This window comes from Aptenodytes patagonicus, chromosome 14 (assembly GCF_965638725.1).
Source record: "Aptenodytes patagonicus chromosome 14, bAptPat1.pri.cur, whole genome shotgun sequence".
Classification (NCBI taxonomy): domain Eukaryota; kingdom Metazoa; phylum Chordata; class Aves; order Sphenisciformes; family Spheniscidae; genus Aptenodytes; species Aptenodytes patagonicus.
The window spans coordinates 11,136,181-11,153,868 of record NC_134962.1 but is presented as its reverse complement, the minus strand read 5'-3'; the positions used below and the strand labels follow the sequence as shown (position 1 = coordinate 11,153,868).

Here is a 17,688-nt window from a genome sequence, read left to right as displayed (position 1 = left end):
CTCATTCAAATTTATTTATTTGAAGACACAGTTATCAAAATAGTGATCTGTGAAATAAAACCAACCAGAAGTATAAATAACCATACTTGCAGAACCTAAGTAATAACATTTCTCCATCCCTAAGCCCGGTCTCTTGGGTCTCTTCTACCCAATCATGGATCTCTTCCTTCCCCTTAGACGTACTTCATCCAGCCTTTTGATCACAGGACCGGATTTTTTAGATGTAGCTGCGTAGGCCTTTAGCAGAGCTTTAAACACAGTTTCAGTATCCGGATGAGTACTAAGGAAGGCTTTTTCCAGAACATACAAATCAACTCCTTTATCCTCCGGAAGACCCGAAATAAAACTGAGTCCAAAGTCTATCAGCACCAAGTCCAGCTTCTCCGTGGGTGGCCGCAGAAGTATATTGGAAGTTGTAAGATCCCCGTGTATAAGATCTTCATCGTGCATTCTTGCTAACAGCTCACCCATCTTCTCTGCTAAGATAAGGAGGCTACTGGTATCGTTTCCACTCCGTTGTACAGAATTAATATGATCTTGAACAGTAATTGAGTCTACAATGTCTTCAAGATATATGGAGTTGGTGACATAATCCACGAAGTAGACCACTGGAGCAGAAATCCCTGTTTAAAAGAAGAACAAATGAAATGCTAGCTGTTAATGTATAGGATTTTCCAACTTTAACAACAAAGCACCACCAATACAAGCCTTAACCAGAAACACCAGTTGACATCACCCCCAGCCACTGATAACCCACATCTAGGAACTCCTCCCGCCAGCCCCCATTTTCCAACCCATGCTGCACTAGCCTCCAGCCTTGAATCTAGTTGGCAGCTCGAGCTTGGCAACAGGACCAGCCCCTCCTGGGGCAAGACGCCCCGGAAAAAGACACACAGGGGCTTTTTGACCGAGGACAGCCTGCGTTTTAGGGGGGGCACCCTGAAAAAGTAGAGCAGGTCGCCCCAGGATGAGTAGAAACCACCTGCACCCTTCAGGATGAAGCAGGAAGGCCGTCAAGTGTCCACTATTTGCTCTGAGGGACATGGAGAGCCGGGGGGGTGCCGGTGAACACGAAGGCACCCGGCGCCCAGGGGGGGCTGTCCTGTCAGGGCAGCCTCGCCTCACGCCGCCCCGGCCCGGCCCCGCCGCCCCCGGGCCCACCTGCCCGCCGGCACCGCAGCAGCGACCGCGCCTCCTGTGCCGTGCGCCGCCGGCTCAGCCGCTCCTCCAGCGCCGGGTGGCGGTACCGCTTCGGGATGCGGAGCTTGGCCACCGCCGCCCGCCCGAGGAAGAGCCCCCGGTAAACGCGCGCCTCGGCGCCCTGCTGCACCAGCTGCAGCCCCGGCAGCGGCGGCGGCGGCGCCTCTGCCTCGGCCACCACAGGGCCCGCGGCGCCCGCCTCGGCCTCAAGCTCGTCCATCGCAAGGCCCGCGGCCCCGGCCCCGGCTCCGGCCCCGGCTCCGGCTCCGGCCTCGGCTCCGGCCTCGACTCCGGCCCCGGCTCCGGCCTCGACCCCGGCCTCGACCCCGGCCAAGCCAGAGCGCACACCACCCGCCTCAGCCTCGGCCGCCGCCATCACAGGACCACGCCGCCCCACAGCGCATGCGCGTCGCGCCTCCGCTTCGGCAATCTTCGGTAGCCCTTGCCGGAAACCGACGAACTCCCCAAGCCCCACCTCTCCCCCCCGCTGTACGGCTCCCCGGCGCCCTCGCTGTAGCGCGCCCTGTGCCCCACCTCCTCGTTCTTCTTGTTCCCGGTGCTGCCTCTCCCAAAACCCTCTTCGTGCTTCCCCCCACAAGTCCTGCTGCCCTCTGCCTACCTCTGCCGTGCTGGGGGACAGTGAGTAGCTGCAGGATGGTAGGACTTGTGCCTGAGCCTTCCCCAGCCGGGGCGTTTTCCTGTGTTTCTGCCAGTGCAAGAGCGAGACCCGCAGCTGTCCCAGGGCCTGCAAGCAAGGTGCTGGATGTGCACCTTCTCAAGGTGGCAAGTGGGGTCTTGTGGTCCCCCTGAGGTGCTCCCAGCACCAGCTCAGAGCCACCTGCCGGGGCATCGCCCCTGGGACACCACCACCGGGGCATCACCACCCGGGTGCTCCAACACGGGCATCATCACGGGGACTCCACCACCGGGGCATCACCACCAGGGCTCCACCACTGGCTCTTGGCGCTTCACGTGCCAAAAGCCTTCGCTGGAGCCCATGCAGATCCACTGCAGCTGCCCAGTTCGTGGCTGGGGAGGAGAAGGGCTTTGCCTGTAGGCTACAGGGGGTCGCCAGCCTGCAACAGGGCACGGTGTGACCTCGAACACCAAAGCTTCTGCCCCAGGTGCTGGCACAGGCCACTCATGTGGTGAGCCGGGTGACTCCCCCTTCCTCAAGCAGCCAAGCCCCACGTCTCCGCGTTAGTAAAAGATGGACAAACCTCATTGTCTTGGGAGCAGTATTTGGGGTTTTATGGCGCACTGAAAACCCACTACTCTACTGGGTGATCTGCACATACTGCAATTTATGTTCCTCAGAAGATACAAGGGACTCAGCCCAGCCCATGTAAATATGTTTTCAATTGTTGCCTTTGGAGGTGCCACAAGGCCATTTTGTCCTTGTTTTCTCATCCGCAACATTTGTTTCCTTTTCAGAACATTTATATTTTATTAACACATTCCATACAGCTTACTTGTCATTGCATGGTGGGATCAGGCCTGGCAAATATTTATCTTGCTTCAGTAACAATTTTTAAACAACCTTCCCAAGTTTTCAATGATACGGGTAATCTATTGCACAACTCTGCCCGCTCGTGGCATCCTCCTTCGGCTGCCCTCGCTGTGGCGGGGCTGCAGGAACCCCACAGCTTGGCCAGGGAAACAGATGCACTCCTGGGCTCCGTGGCTGGAATTTGCAAATGCCACAAACAATCAAATAAACAAAGAGATTTCCCCGTGTTGTGGGCAGATTTTATCTAAGCATCCGTGCACAGCCCCCACAGACATACATATATAACCTATGAGCAAGTGCACACAGATGCCCTCGGTTCGTTATTCTGATAAATATAACTGCCTTCTCTCATGCTGGCCAAAAACATCCTCCAGAGTGTTCAAAATACAAAAGAAAATATTTTTGCTTTATTTTTCCCATTATTTTATTTATTTAAATTTTGTCTTCCCTGTGATTTCACTTATTCTTTTCTCTTTGAACGCAATAAACAGTTGACATAGCCCTTGGAAACCATCTAGAGCCGTTTACAATATTTATGGTATCACCCAGTATTTTTATTGGAATATTGAATCACCCCAGAGAATTGCACTGAAGCCACAGATTCTCTGGCAAATTGTTTAATTATGTAACTTTGTTCTCCTGGTGACAAGCATTTATAAACTCTCCTTTTACAAACAATGTAATTGATTTAAAAATTGCGTGCAGCAAACCAAGGCAGATCCCATGGGCTCCTCCCTGTTGTCCTGCTGATCCCTTGGCATCGGGCAGGCTGCAGTGCTGCAGGCAGCGCTCCCCTCACCCCCCGGTTTATTTAAGGATGGAGGCTGCAATCCTCAGAGCTCGACAGAGTGGAAAAGGGCTGAATTCGGGCTATATCAGAGCGCAGGTGGCTCCTCATGCCCAGCTAAGGCACTTGTTGGCTCTGAGGTTGCATCCTCAACCTGCAAAGTGTGGGCACAGGGGTAAACCCTCCTGTGTGTGAATTCACAGCGCTGACTCCCATCACGGCTCAAAATTACGGATCTTGGCCAATTGCCCCAGCAAAAGGATGCTACGGGCAGGGCGGGCAGTGGGAGGAGGGCTGTAGGGACCGGCCACCCAACAGAGGGTCACAGGGGCGCAGGGGAGCACCCTGGGTCACCACAGGCTGCCGTGCTGGAGGCATCCCTAAAACGTGCAGGAAACAGGACCCACAGGGCGACCACCGATAATGGTCGGCATTTCCAGTGAACGCCCCCAGGGTTAGGATAACATAAAAGAAAACGCGTGCAGCCTGGCGTCATAAGGAGAAAGATCTCTGAGCTGTAAATGAGCACGCAATAAATGCAGGTGCCTGGTGAGCTGGCTCCATCCCAGCCGGCTGTAACACTGGTGCCTGCTCTTGGATTATAATTCTCGTCAATAACTGAGTTGAGCTTGGCCAGTTTGGTCCCCTGAATCCCTTGAACTTTCAGGGGCCAGTTTGGTCCCCTGAAACCCCTTCCTAAGGGTCAACCGTAATTAGAGAAAATGTGCTTGAGTATGTGATGAGCATTGCTGAACACCATGTCTTCCTTTTTCCAGGATGGACTTCTCTCTCCTCTTGTATTTATATTTTCGTTTGTGATTTTTAAAGCCTCTTTTAGCTGCTGCAGCCCTGAGAGAGAGAGTAACATTTTCAGTAATCACAGCCGGGTTGTGTTACCAAACACAGGCTGCTGTTTCAAACGCCAGGCTCTTCAGGAAGCACATTCCTGTGGCTCAGTCCTGGAGTTGTGTTGTTCGGCTGTGAGGCAGGAACGCGCCCTCGTGCCTCGCAAGTCCAGCAGCCAAGAGTGAGATAAGGATCAGATGGGGAAATGGCACTGCCAAGACACACAGTCTCGAGAGGAGGAGGAAAGCATGGCAGGAGGGAGCAAGGCTAGAAACATGCCGGCAGACATGAAGCATGAGCAAGTCCTGGTGGATCCAAGCCCTCCAGACCTTCTCATGCGGAGCTTAAGGACAAAGCTACTGCCTTCAACAGGCCCAGAATACCCATTAACTACAAATGGTATGATAAGAAAGATGTACTTTAAAAACCACAAAGGAAGATGTTTATCCCTGCTGTACATCATAGCAGGTTTTCACCTTTTTTTTCAGAGGACCATAACCCCCAGCCACCTGCAGCATTGACGCGGCAGCTGCATTTCTGTACATACTGATGTCATCTTTTTGGCCACCTTTTGTAAACACACCATAAAGCTCTGCCTATACTCCCTAGGAGCTCACCTCCTTGCTGTCTGTGCTAATAATGTTTATTGCCTTGCCAGAGAACAGGAAGCCTCCAAAAAATGTCGGGGTGGCAGATAAACGAATGCTGAGTGACCATGGAGAAAAATATCAGTTATTTCTTCTCACACTGAAATCATTTGAGAAGGAAGGAATTGCTCAGGCAAATTGCAGATCATGTAGCCAAGAGTGGGTTTTCCCAGCGGCTGCCTAGGACTGTAGCTCCCCTCTGGCTTTCTGCCTGGCGTGATGTGGAACCATGTGTGGGTGACATCTCCCCCAGTTCATAACACAACTCACCCGAAATGTAAAGGCTTGAGCTCCAGGGAGAAGCTGCAGGGCCAGAGATCACGGGCAAGATCATGCTGCATCCCCAGCATGCCAAAACTTGGGACTACGAGCCCAGACACAGAGCTGTAGTGCCTGCTGCCCACCACGAACTGGCCTCATAGGCAGGGTCTTGGGGAAGAGAGAAAACTGCAGTCATGCACTCTCTGAGTGTCATGAGAGCTGGTCGTGATTTCAGAGCTGTTTAAACTACTTCAACATGAATTACAAATCCTATTGTAAAGCTCCTTCCATGAGCACCATTGGTTTCTGTCGGCTGGTGTTCATGTTTGAAGCCATTCTTCCCCAAGTGTGTGATCCCTGTGCAGCTGTCTGTTTGTATCAGATACGAGGTTTTAGAAGAGGTATTTTTAAATACTGTATTTCCATTGAAATTAGAGCATATGAATAGGAAGCTTTTATTTAATCTATAAACCAGGTAGGTGGTTTGAAATGCTTTTAATATGCACTGTGACTTTGAGAAGAAACAAAACCAAAACCTTTGATCAACTGCTGCCCAATATTGCAGGCCAGATATCCAACAGACTAAAGCTGAAAGGACATGCATGATCCGATATTGCCCATCTCGTTTCCCAAAACTATGAGGTGGAGCAAAAAAAGTTGGCACCACTGGTCTCCAGAGCAGAGACATGACATGTATCCCCCTACATAGAAGAATAATGATTCTTTAAATATTTCTCTTAAATGCCCCGTTAAGTTAGCATGTGGAATGACTGAAAAAACTCTTTCAAAAACATAACACATGTTCCTCATTCTTCACCCAACCTGTTTACTTTCGCCTGTGTCAGAGGGGTGTGCCTGCACCACAGGCACGATGGTCACTGATGCAGACCTTCCCCAACCTGATCCTGTACTGTAGCAAAAAGCTTTACCAGCACGGGCTCCACAGGGCACTGGGCTGGAGCTTGTGTTGTTTTAGCCGTGTGATTAAATGAACTATTGCCTGCAGTCACATACCAGCTGGCAATGCGGGTTTGTGGTCATTTGCACTTACCCTTCAGCGGCAGTGCCTGTTGCATGGCGCTGGGAAGGCTGTGCAAGCCCACCCCCAGCCTGTGGCAGCACATCTTCCCTGCGCTGGTCCCCACCCCAGCTGGGTTACAGCAAACTTCTGAACATCGTGTGTGCTTCACTGCACACGCATGTACTTCACCACAGTGCAACCCGCCCAGCAACTGCAGTTGGCATGAACAGCACCGAGGGAGAATGTTTGCATTGTGTTAAAGAGTTTTGAAAGCCTTCTAGGCATATCAAGTTTTGCAAAATCCTTGTCTTAGAACTGGACTTCGGGATACATGAATTTAGCCTCAGACTCAGAAGAAAATCTTGCATCCAAGTGCAAGTCCCAGTGTCTTTTATGCAGTAGCCAGCAGGAAGGTTTCTGTTCCACTGAGCAGAAAAAGAATGTTACTTGCGAGGAAAGTTGAATACTGAAATGCTTTGCCTAATGGAGCACTGTGCAGGGGGAAGGAGATAAGCTTGAGAGACTGATCCTTTCTTTCCAACAGAAGAAAAAGGTAAGAGTGCAAACTCAGTCATGCTGCTCTTTTTTTTTTAGCTTTGAAATGGTCACTCCTTTCCTAGCAGGCTTTCTTTGGCTTTGCAACCCACCTACCTAAAAACTGTAATAAACTGTCAATCTCTTGTGGGCTCCCTAGAGGATTTCTAGTCTAGAGGAGTGAAGCTCTGCATCAGAGAGGGTCTGCAGTCAGCGAGGAGAGGAGATTCCTACTCCTGGCTCAAGTGAGAGAGAGAGACTGGGGACAGAGCTGTCATTCCAGCGACCAAAGCCGTTCCCTGCCACATCCTCGTTTCTAGACCAATTCGCGGTAAAACGTCCCCAGCCACCCCGCGCGGGCAAACCTCAGCCGCACGGAGCGGTCACACGCCCAGCCCCGGGTCGCGGTGCGGCGGAGCGGGACCCCGCCAGACTCCCTCGTCACCCCGGAGTTACGCTCCTTCTCCCCGGCCCTTTGCACCAGCTCCCCGGGGCGGTGCCCGCCCGGAGGCGGCCGGGCAGCCGGCGCCCCGAGCAGCACATCCCAGCGAGGGCGGCCCGCCCGGGACCCCCCCCCCCCCCGCGGCTCCCCGAGGGGCGGGCAGGGCGACTACAAGCCCCAGGCTGCCCGGCCGGGAGGCAGGGCGGGAGCGACGTGGCGCTGCGCGGCCCGGCTCCGGCCGCCGGACCCCGATCCGCTCCGCCCCGATCCGCGCCCGCCGCCGCGCAGCGCCGGGGGGGCTCTGCCCCGCCGCGCCATGGGTGAGTGCCGGCCGGGCCGGGGGGGCGCGGCTGGGGGGGGCCGCGGCGGCGCGGGGGGCGCCCCGGGGGTGCGGGGCGGTGGCGGCCCCCACGCCGGCGGAAGGGAGGCAGCCAGCCCCGCTCGGGAAGGGGCAGCCGGGCTGGGAACGGGCGCGTCCTGCCCGGGAAAAAGTTTCCAAAAAACCCGAAGTTTTCCAACTTTTCCTAAAGGCTGAGACTGCGTCTCCCCCCCGCCCCCCCGCCCCCCTTTCTTTCTATTTTTATTAGCGCTCCCAGCAGCGAACGTAGCGGAGAGAGAGAGACAAGTAATGTCCTGTGGCGCAGCTCCTAGGGCCATCCCAGGAGCGTACCCGGGCAGAGGGGGCTGCGTGCGGGAGCAGAGCGACAGAGAGTGGGGGGGCCGCGCTGCAGTTTCGCTGCAGGCGGCGGCGCCTGTTGGCACTGGTGTGCGCAAAGAGGGACTTCAGCGGTTCAAAAGTCAGCCCGGTCTCAGCCAGGTCAGCAGCACTGGTTGCTGCCCGGTCCTGGCGCACGGCCCTCCAAGCAGATTTTGCCGTAGGAAGGAATCGCCCGGCACAGCTCCTTGCGAGGCCCACCAAACTTTCTGTCCTCGGGTGAAGATCTGAAGAGTCCTCAAGTTCCCCAACTGCATCAGAATAGGCCATATACAAAGCTGGATTTCAATCAAAGTTCATAAACTATTACTGCCCATTAAGTTAACAAGAAATACAGCAAAATCTGATGGAATCGGCTGCGGTATTTACAGCGAGGCTGACTGCATCTAATTGAGTTTGTGGCTTGAAACTAATGGCATGCCTGCTTTATGCAAAGCCTTTTGTTCTCAGTGAGCAAATATTTCTTCTAATTATCTGCATAACATGTGTACAAGGAGCGATAAAAGCGGTGCAAGTAGTCACACAGAGCATGGTGGGAGGGACTGGCGTGTAGCTGGGATGGCCTAAGTAACACAAATGAAACACAGAGGGTTACAGAATAAATACAAATATAAATATAGTCACCACTGAGAAATAACCTTTATTGCTAGCTGTAATTAAAGGCCAAATAGAGACACTTCCTATTAAACACAGCTTGTGAGGGGAAAAAAGCCCTTAGGCAGGGTGAGGAAAGTTTTCCATGGTCTGGTGATTGTGTCCACATTCTTTCCACATACAGTCTACTGAAACTGTGAGTATCTCTAATTAAAGAAAGCCAATGTGAGAATACAGATAGTACTACAGGCTGGAAACCAGCACAAACCTCTAAGCTAATGCACTTTACCTGTGCCTTCAAAATTGTAACTGGAGGAGGGAGGTCACTGCCACTGCTGTTCCCCGGAGGTCCCTACGTCAGCACTGGCTCTCATGCCATGTGCAGCCCCCCGTGCCGTAACACGACTAATGGTTCACATGTGGTCACCCTTTCATCCTCTCCCCAGGGCAAGAAGCGTGTGCAGCAAGCACCTTGGTTTTGTAGGGTTGTTTGGGGCGGGTTGGCTTGGATTTGGTTTGCTTTTGCTGTTGTTTTTTCTTATTTTAGCTAAACTTACATACTTACTAAATGTGCATGCTCAGCTATACGGGAAGGGCAAGGTCAAAGAATCGCTTCTTGTATTTGGGGCAGGCAACAGTGAGCTTTTCAGCTCATGGTGAAGTTTGTCCTGTAGTCCTGGACCAGCCTGAGAAGGTTGTGCCTGGCTCGGGGATCCTGGGCACTGTGTGCTGTAGAAGGAGAGATGAAGAAATCGGGGCCACCTCCACAAAGTCATGCTGAGAGCGCAAGATTAACTAGGAGAAATAAACTTTTGCGAGCAGTGTTTTTAACGGCAAGGTAGGGAGTGAGAATACAGAGCCTGCAGTGAGAACTGATGGTGCCACACGCACTGAAACATGAAAATGATAATGCAGAACAATTCAGAACCAGAAAACAAAAGCTGCGTTTCCTGCCCAGAACAGGTTTTGTAATTGGAATCAAGGGAGACCACAGAGGATCCCCCTGTACAACCCCAGGCAGTACAAATCACTGTCCTCCACTTAAATACAAGTCTTAACTTTCTTAACAAAGCCCAGTTTTCACAGTTCTGCACCCCAAATGAGTGCCTCTGCAGTCTGTGGAAGTGTGTGCAGGCCTGGTAGGTTGTGTGTTTATCTGCAGGTGCCTCTCTACACATGACCTAGTGACCTATGGGGAAATTCAGCATCGTGGCTTTGTAGATGGAAAACTTTGGGTGTCCTGGGAGAGCTTTTTCCAGCTTGTGCATGCTGATAGCTTGCCTGCTAGCGTCAGAAAGCCGCACCTAGCATTGCTTGCTTGTTTTCCAGGTCGTGCACTGCTGATCCTCCTCTTGTCTGCAACGGTCTCTCTCCTGGGTGGGCTGATATTTGGATACGAGCTGGGGATTATCTCCGGTGCACTGCTGCAGTTGCAGATTGACTTTCACCTCAGCTGCTTCAAGCAGGAAGTTCTCGTGAGCGCCCTCCTTATCGGAGCTCTCCTCGCCTCTCTGGTTGGGGGGATCCTCATTGACCACCATGGACGGAGGAGAGCAATCCTGGTCAGCAGCTTGGTCCTGTTGGTTGGCAGCCTTATTCTCACACTGGCGAGGTCATTTATTGGGCTGGTCATTGGGCGCATGACCGTGGGCTTTGCCATCTCTGTCTCATCCATGGCCTGCTGCATCTATGTCTCAGAAATGGTGGCTGCTCATCAGCGAGGCCTGCTGGTGTCTCTCTACGAAGCGGGCATCACCGTAGGCATCCTGCTGTCCTATGCGCTGAATTACATCTTTGCGGACGTGGATGAGGGATGGAGGTACATGTTTGGACTGGCCATTGCCCCAGCGGCCATGCAGTTCCTCAGCATCCTCTTTCTCCCGGTGAACCCTGTTAAATTAAGCTCGTGGGACTCAGACTGCCAGAAGGGCCTCATTCAATTGCAGAACACTGAGGACAGAGAGACAGCAAAGCGGGAGCCCTATAAGGAGAAGCATTACTCATTTCTTGACCTTTTCAGGACCAGAGACAACATGAGAAGGCGGACTCTGGTGGGCCTGGGACTGGTGCTCTTCCAGCAGTTTACTGGGCAGCCCAACGTGCTGGGCTACGCCTCCAAAATCTTCCACTCGGTGGGGTTCCAGAGCAACTCATCGGCGATCCTAGCCTCTGTCGGGTTGGGGGCAATAAAGGTGGTGGCCACGCTCATCGCGATGGCCTTTGCAGACAAGGCTGGCAGGAGAGTGCTACTCATGGCTGGCTGTGTGGTGATGGCCATCTCTGTCACCACCATTGGCCTCACCAGCTGCATCGCTCCGCTGGCTGTGGCCAGGGACTGCAAAGCAGCGGCAGACCCCAATGCATCCCACAGCCTCACCCAGCACCTCCTGATGCCCGTATCCTCCCAGCCTGCTGTGTCACCCATCCTGCCAGCATTAGGTGCTGGCAAAAGTCAGGCAGGCCCTGGGTTTGCTGCCACAAGGAGCCTTGCAAAAGCTTTTGCCAGTACTCAAAGCAGAGAGGTTGTTCCCGATTCTTCCCTCACTCAGAAAAGGGTCTTGATAGGTCAGGCCAAAGAAGAGACAGTGGGAAGCACTGGCCCTCCTTTTGGTGGTGCTCCCTGGGCAGAACATATGGTTTTAAATTGGATTACGCTGCTGAGCATGATGGCTTTCGTGAGCGCCTTTTCAATTGGATTTGGACCAAGTAAGTATGGTGTTTATATATCCTTGCACTAACCCAGAGAATAAAACTCAGGCTGATCTTTATAGTCTGCTTGAAATGTTCATTATGTATCTGCTTTACCCAGCAGCTCAGTGTCTGGGAACTGGAAATTTATCCCCTTCAGCCCACTGAATAATTTTCTAGCATTGCAGCTCTGTCAGCTATAGGGCTGGTACAGCACTAGAATAACTTTCTCTTCCATGCTATCACTACCCTTGTAATGTTTTTTTCTGTCAAGCTCATTGCAAAATCCGAGCATCCCACAAGCACTACCTAATCTTCCTAGCACCCTGATGAGGAGGAAAATAGAGGGCTGAGGACAGAGGGACTGAGGGGCTTCTCCTCAGTGTGATGAAGAAAGTCAGTGGCAGAACTGGAAGTGGAACCTCCTCAGAAGTTGCTCAATATCAGTTGGTCTTTTTCTGAAATTGTTATTTATTCATCAGATGAGAATAGAGATTAGTTCGTGCTTCCACGTGAGCTCTAGCGTTTTCTGACGTTTATTGCTTTAAATGCTTTGATGGTAGAAAACAGCACCTAACTGAAGGAAAAACAGAAGTGCACAGCAAGTCTCATGGGTTTGACAGTGACCCTGTAAGTTATTTCAAGCAACATAACCCTGGGATAGGAGAGACTACTTTAAGATATATATTGCTTTAGCTCTGATTTTAGCCCAAACGCAACATTGTCTCCCTAATCCTACCTCTTTCTCACTTCTTTACAAAGAGCACGCCCTGACAGCAGGTATGCCAGATCGTTTCCATCTCCCCTGACAGGAATGACCAACCCTCTTGCTTTCTTCTTTGCTCCCTGGACCTGTTCATTGGTATTTCATTCCTCCGTGGAGCGCTGAATGTGGGAGTTTTGAAGTGTTCTGCTGTGACCTGACTGAGATCGATGAATGTTTGACACCACCAGCAGCAGGTGCTGGCTGAAGCCAGAGTTTAAAACCCCTGCTGAAATCCTCCTTGCCTGTTTCTCAAATAAATTGCTTAACCCCTATAACTGTCTTTCTGACCTCTCTAATCCGTGCAGTGACCTGGCTGGTCCTCAGTGAGATCTACCCTGCTGGGATAAGAGGAAGAGCCTTTGCCTTCTGTAACAGCTTTAACTGGGCTGCCAATTTACTGATCAGCCTCTCCTTCCTGGACCTTATTGGTAAGTGGCCGTCCCCCATCCCTCCATCTCCCACAGCTGGTTAGGGAAGGTGGCCACCACAAGCCGTTTGGAGGTTAAGTGGCATTTTGAACCCTGGGGACTTGATGCTGGAATAGGTGTGACCCTGATGCCTCTGAGAGCAGAAAAAACAGGCACCAGCAACACTGGTCTGAGCCCCTCTGCCATCCGTTTCATAAAAATCATCCATCGCCCACTGGGCTGCACTGTAATACTGCAGTATCAGGAAACCATGGAGCTTGCAGCTTTCATGCCGATAGCTTTACGATGTTTCTTGCTAGCAGAGCTCTCGGCTGAGGCACTCAGCGGGAACTGCTGGGCCTTGGAGCTTGCCTGCCTTGTCCTTCCCTCTGTGATGCTGCTGGCAAAGCCTGGTGTGGACCGTCCTTCTCCCTTGCTGATTCCCGGTCCAGACCTCGCAGATAAGGAGCTTTCCCTGCCCTTTTGAGGGCTTCTCAAAATAAAATGCCCCTGTCAGGCACCAATGACCACCTCACAGTAAGCAACCAGTTTCCTTTGCATCGCACGATGTGACCTATCTCCGATGGACCCTTCACGCACTTGAATCTCTCTGCAGATACCATCGGTTTCTCCTGGATGTTTCTTCTCTATGGACTGATGGGAGTGATGGCTGTTATATTCATTTACCTTTTTGTTCCGGAAACGAAAGGACAGTCCTTAGAGGAGATAGACCAGCAGTTCTCCAGGAAACGGTACGTGTGCTGCTGTACCAGCGTGAGTGCTGGCTTTGGGTGCTTCCCACCAGCAGTCCCTGAGGTCTGCGGCACTGGGCAGCTCAGGGCTGTTGCAAAGTCTGGTCAGTGCCACTAAGAATATCTTAGATTTGTGCAGGCTTATGGGACAGGGTGTGAGAGCTGCAGCATCATTCATCAGCAGGTCACTGGACTGAGCTTTGCGGCCGTGCTGCTGGAGAGCACTAGTGACATTTGGGAGGAAAAGGGCTAAAAAACAGGGCTTGTGGGTGAGGGGAGGAGAGCAGGACCAGAGCATGGCACAGGCAGGTCAGGACTGCGATGTCCTTAGAATAATCCTGGACTGATCCTTCTCCTCTGGGGCAGAGACATCTCCTGGCGTAACACACGCCACGGGCTCTCAGCCGGTAATTTCCATGCAAAGCCTGTAATTCTGGCTGGGCCAGGGAAGATCGAGTGGTTATTTGTGCAATTCTGGTTGTGAAGGAGGTGGCAGGGCAAGGATCGCTGGAGCAGAGGGAGGTTGTGCAGCCGCTCAATGACAAGGGGCAGGAGCACACCCCCCATGGAGGGGTGGCCGGGGAGGGGTAACTGCTGTAAACCCCTGCCTGCCTCCTGGCTCCCTGCGAGCAGCAGCTGCTGCAGCTGACCTTCGCCATTGCCCGGCAGGGTGTGGGAAGGAAATGTGTTTAAGCAGAGACGTGGAAGAGGAGCGAGCTGCGCACACGCCCAGTACCAGAGAGTGGAGCATGCCAGCAGCACATGAAACCAATGACATGCCCGCAGCATCGCCCTGAGGAGAGGCGCAGGCCGTGCCATCAGGACAGTTCTTTTCCATGGCCTTTAACTGGTGACCTCTGCTCAGAGACGGTTCTCACTGCCTTAGATCTTGGGACGTGCTAATAGCTGTCCTTTGGGTCCTTGGAGGATCGTAGGTCCCAGGCAGGGATCATGTCCTTCCTTTGATCTCTTTTATTTTTCATGGTTTGTATCTCCTATCTTTAAGAGATTAATGGTTTTGTACGCAGGAATTAAAGCACCACTTTTGCTGACAATGCTTTCCATCTGTGCAGTTCATTTGTGAGCAAGGTGTATTATTCTCTAGTTCTTTGAAATACTTGATGCTTTACAGAGGGGACAGTAGTGCAGGAGGAATGTGTCAAGCACTCAGCAGCGTACATTAATATTGTCACGCTTTGTAATGTCTATGTAGGAGCCTGGAGTCTGAGGCGGGAGCTAACGCAGCTAAACACCCTACTTCAGTGGAGGCAGAACGAGTGCTAGCTCACAGGCTGCTATTTCCCAGTGTAAAGGTCCAGCAGCTCACCTGCCTGATCACCCAAGGCCCATGCTAAACAAGTATAGAAGTACATCTTGTGTGTGTTTGGCTGCTTTCTTTCGTACACAGGGGCTGCTTTGCATTCATGACCAGGGTTTGCATGTACAAAAACGCATGCAATATTCTGGTACCTTCTACAAGTTTTCCACCTCTTAAAATTGTACGTTCTTTGATTAATTCACCCTTCCTCCTGACACATATAAAACCCCACCCTACTAACACCACACTCACTCCCCAAACCTTGTGAGAGAGGAGGAGCTGGTATCCTGCTGAACAGCCAGCCTTGCCTCTTTTGAACCCCTGAAGGAACTAAGTCCCAAAGCTTGGGGTTTTCCACTGAAAATGCAACTCCTTGGGGACCAGTGACTGCTACACTGAGCCACCTGGTTGGCAACCACAGGGACAAACACAAAGGATGTGGCCATGTCACTCAAACCCCTATCTCAGAGGCCACAGAAACACTGGAAAATGATCTGTCCTTGGCTGTAATTCGGTCCATGGCTGTCAGGTGTCTGCCATGGAAGTGCTTTTCTCATCCCACTGAGCGATGGGGGTCACCCATGGCCTTCCTCACGCACAGCCTTCCTCACCCACCTCGGCCTCCCCGCTGCACCTCTGCTGCGGTTGGAATTTGGTGTTTCAGAAGTCCCTCGTGCACTGCAGATGCTGTCACCTCAAGGCACACAAGGACACCTGTAAAACAGAAAACGGATGCTCTCTTCCTGCAAAAAAGCCCACGAATACTGAGCTGTATCAGAGGTAACTCTGATTTACTGGGGAAAAAAAGCGTCAGTGCTGTCCTAGGAGTTAAAGTCAGCCTCCAGATTATGGCTGCAGGCTGTGGCCGTCGGTAACAGGATCGTATATCCTCCAGGGGATCCCTGGCCACGAGGGATGGGGGCGGAGGGGGGATACTTGCATGCACCCCTATTGCATTTGGTTGGAGGGAGGGTACCGCGAAGGAGCAGCAGAGCTCAAGAGCGGTTTTTCTTGACGGGCTGGAACCATTTGCCGCCTGCCCCAGCAGCGCCGCGGGGGGACCCAGCCCCCTGCCCCGCCCGGCCAGCCCCCGGCAGCGGGCCGGGACCCCGCTGCCGCCCGCCCGCCCGCAGCGGGCCGAGGGTGCACCGCGCCGGCTCTGCCGCGAGGGGACACCCCGGCACCGCGGCACCGGCCCTTCCCCTGCCCCGCCACAGGGAGCTCCGCTCCGGCCCCTGCTGCGCCCCTTGCTGCGAGCCCACCCCGGCACCGGTGTGTCAGCCTGGGGAGACAGGCAGGCGGACGCGCACGACCAAAAGCTCAGCCCACCTCACCCCTCGGACACAGCGTCTGAGCCTGAGGGACCCCCTGCCCCGCAGAGCAGGGGTGCCGCCGCCCCCCGTGCTGCGCCTCTGGGCTTGACGGAGCCCGGAAAGGAAGGAGACGGGAATGGGAATTCAGGGGCACCCCTGCATGGGGGGTGGGCAGGTACCTGGGGCTGCCCTGGGGGGCGAGGGCAAGGGGAGATGATGGAGACCCTTGGGCCTCACGAGGGGGCGGAGTGAGCCCAGGTCGGGGGGCTGCCTGCTGGGGCAGCAAGCAGGGCTGGCTGGGTTGGGGGGGGGGTGCAAGTTAGCTCTGGGGACAGCAAAGGGCTACTGACATTGCCAGGCTCTGTGGGTGACGGTACAGAAAGCTGTAAATTAGCTTGTGGTAAGGGGGATTAATAAACCCAGGATAAGAGGGCTGTCTTTTCTGCTTTCTTCAGAAAAACATGATGCAACTTTCCAAACCCAACAGCTTCAGCCATGAGGCAGGAGGAATCTGCAAGGGGCTGCCCAGCTCATCACACAGAGCGCACCGTGTTTGGGTGTCTGTGCTTGCACAGAGTGCAAGGCAATGGGAGAGGAGGTGCTGGGAGAGCCTCAGGGATGCTGCAGAGCAGAGTCCCACCTCTGCTCTCGTAGCCCTTGTGATGAGGGGGTGTGCACACCCGGGAAGGGCTTCGTGCTAGGGACACAGCTCTGAACCTGCCAGCTGGTGTCACGGGGTCCTGCACCTCCATCGCAGCAGAGCTGGGCTGGTGGCACTGAAAAATGGAAAAGCCATAAAGAAGCGTTAAAATGAGAAGCTGAAAGAAAGTCAGTGGGTGTTAAAATTCAGACTTGCACCCCTTGTGAGAAGGATGTGGCCGGTATCCAGGGAAAGAGTAGCAGGGAAATAAATGATGCGGCTGCAATAAATAAGGTGAGTTTGTCTGTGTATAGTACTGGCAGACAGGAACGTTATTAAGCAACCAAGCAAGGGCAAAACTTAGAGGTGCTTCTGTCCCCCTACCAGAAGCTTAAAAAAATAAGATAACGCCAGGCTTTCCGATCGCCCTGAATGACAACCCCAGTACCGGTACAGATTTCTCAAGATGGGAGATCCCAGATTCCAATAGGAAAAATGCAGAGCCAGGACTGTGTTCCTGACCCCGATCAGGATAAAGGTAATTAATGATCAGCAAATATAAAATGATATTAGAGAAACTAGTCAGCGCAGCGATCCATCAGGAAGAAAAGAGTGGTTTTGGATACAATAATGAGTCTCCTGGACCAAGCAGTGCTGGAAGCGGCGAGGAGGGCTGTCGCTCTGGGTTTGGTGGGGAGCGGTGCACAGGACCTGCTTCGCAAGGTGTTTGTGGGAGAGCTGTTCTCTGCTAGTGACCACAAAACAACCAATTTAATGCTGTAGTGGGAGAGAGCACACCAAATAAATCCAGCGTGTGGCTCTACAGTTTCAAGAAAGGGAACTATGAAAAAATAAGGTGATTAGTCAATAACAACAAAACAAAAAGGAACAGACAGAAAGCAAGGAGCCTGCAAGCAGTCTGGAGGTAATTAAAAAATGCTCTATTAAAGCCCAAGTAAAACATGTGCCACAACTCAAAAAGAACTAAGTCGTCCTAAAAAACACCCTGCCTGACTCACCGCTAAGGTTAAGGAGGTATCACAGGGAGAAGGTCAGTATTTTAAAAGTGGAAAGGTTTCCCACGTGGCGAGAGAAGGAAGACCCATAAAACATAGCAAGTAAAGTGTAGACAGAAAATTAAAAGAGCTAAAAAAGAGCATGAAGATCTCCTTGCAAAGATCTTTTAAAAAAGTTTCTTTAAATATATCAGAAGTAAGAAGCTGGCTAGGGAGCCATTGCTCAATAGA

At 52.7% G+C, this 17,688-nt stretch overlaps 2 protein-coding genes across 3 annotated transcripts; one reads left to right on the top strand and one right to left on the bottom strand.

Moving 5' to 3' along the window:
- On the bottom strand, positions 1-1,612 carry TP53RK (TP53 regulating kinase). Its single transcript, XM_076351721.1, has 2 exons — positions 1,162-1,612; positions 1-623 (listed from the first exon to the last, which is right to left on the bottom strand). Exons 1-2 carry the CDS (start codon positions 1,574-1,576, stop codon positions 145-147), a joined length of 894 nt encoding a protein of 297 aa, XP_076207836.1. The 5' UTR covers positions 1,577-1,612; the 3' UTR covers positions 1-144.
- Positions 1,613-7,510: 5,898 nt separating this feature from the next.
- On the top strand, positions 7,511-14,219 carry SLC2A10 (solute carrier family 2 member 10). Of its 2 annotated transcripts, XM_076352167.1 has the most exons (5): positions 7,511-7,568; positions 9,887-11,263; positions 12,317-12,439; positions 13,035-13,170; positions 13,840-14,219. In XM_076352167.1, exons 1-5 carry the CDS (start codon positions 7,565-7,567, stop codon positions 13,934-13,936), a joined length of 1,737 nt encoding a protein of 578 aa, XP_076208282.1. In that variant the 5' UTR covers positions 7,511-7,564; the 3' UTR covers positions 13,937-14,219. The 2 variants fall into 2 exon arrangements, 1 of the variants encoding a protein (XP_076208282.1); XR_012996497.1 differs by lacking the exons at positions 13,035-13,170; positions 13,840-14,219 and adding an exon at positions 12,008-12,205 and having other exon boundaries at positions 12,317-12,380.
- Positions 14,220-17,688: the final 3,469 nt, after the last annotated feature.

What these genes read in the sequence shown, in the direction of transcription:
- TP53RK (XM_076351721.1), bottom strand. Translation starts at nt 1,576, where the DNA reads ATGGCGGCGGCCGAGGCTGAGGCGGGTGGTGTGCGCTCTGGCTTGGCC. An exon ending in GCTGCGGTGCCGGCGGGCAG is followed by an intron (nt 624 to 1,161) that starts GTGGGCCCGGGG and finishes TCTTTTAAACAG; the next exon opens with GGATTTCTGCTCCAGTGGTC.
- SLC2A10 (XM_076352167.1), top strand. An exon ending in TTCAATTGGATTTGGACCAA is followed by an intron (nt 11,264 to 12,316) that starts GTAAGTATGGTG and finishes TAATCCGTGCAG; the next exon opens with TGACCTGGCTGGTCCTCAGT. An exon ending in CAGCAGTTCTCCAGGAAACG is followed by an intron (nt 13,171 to 13,839) that starts GTACGTGTGCTG and finishes ATTGCCCGGCAG; the next exon opens with GGTGTGGGAAGGAAATGTGT.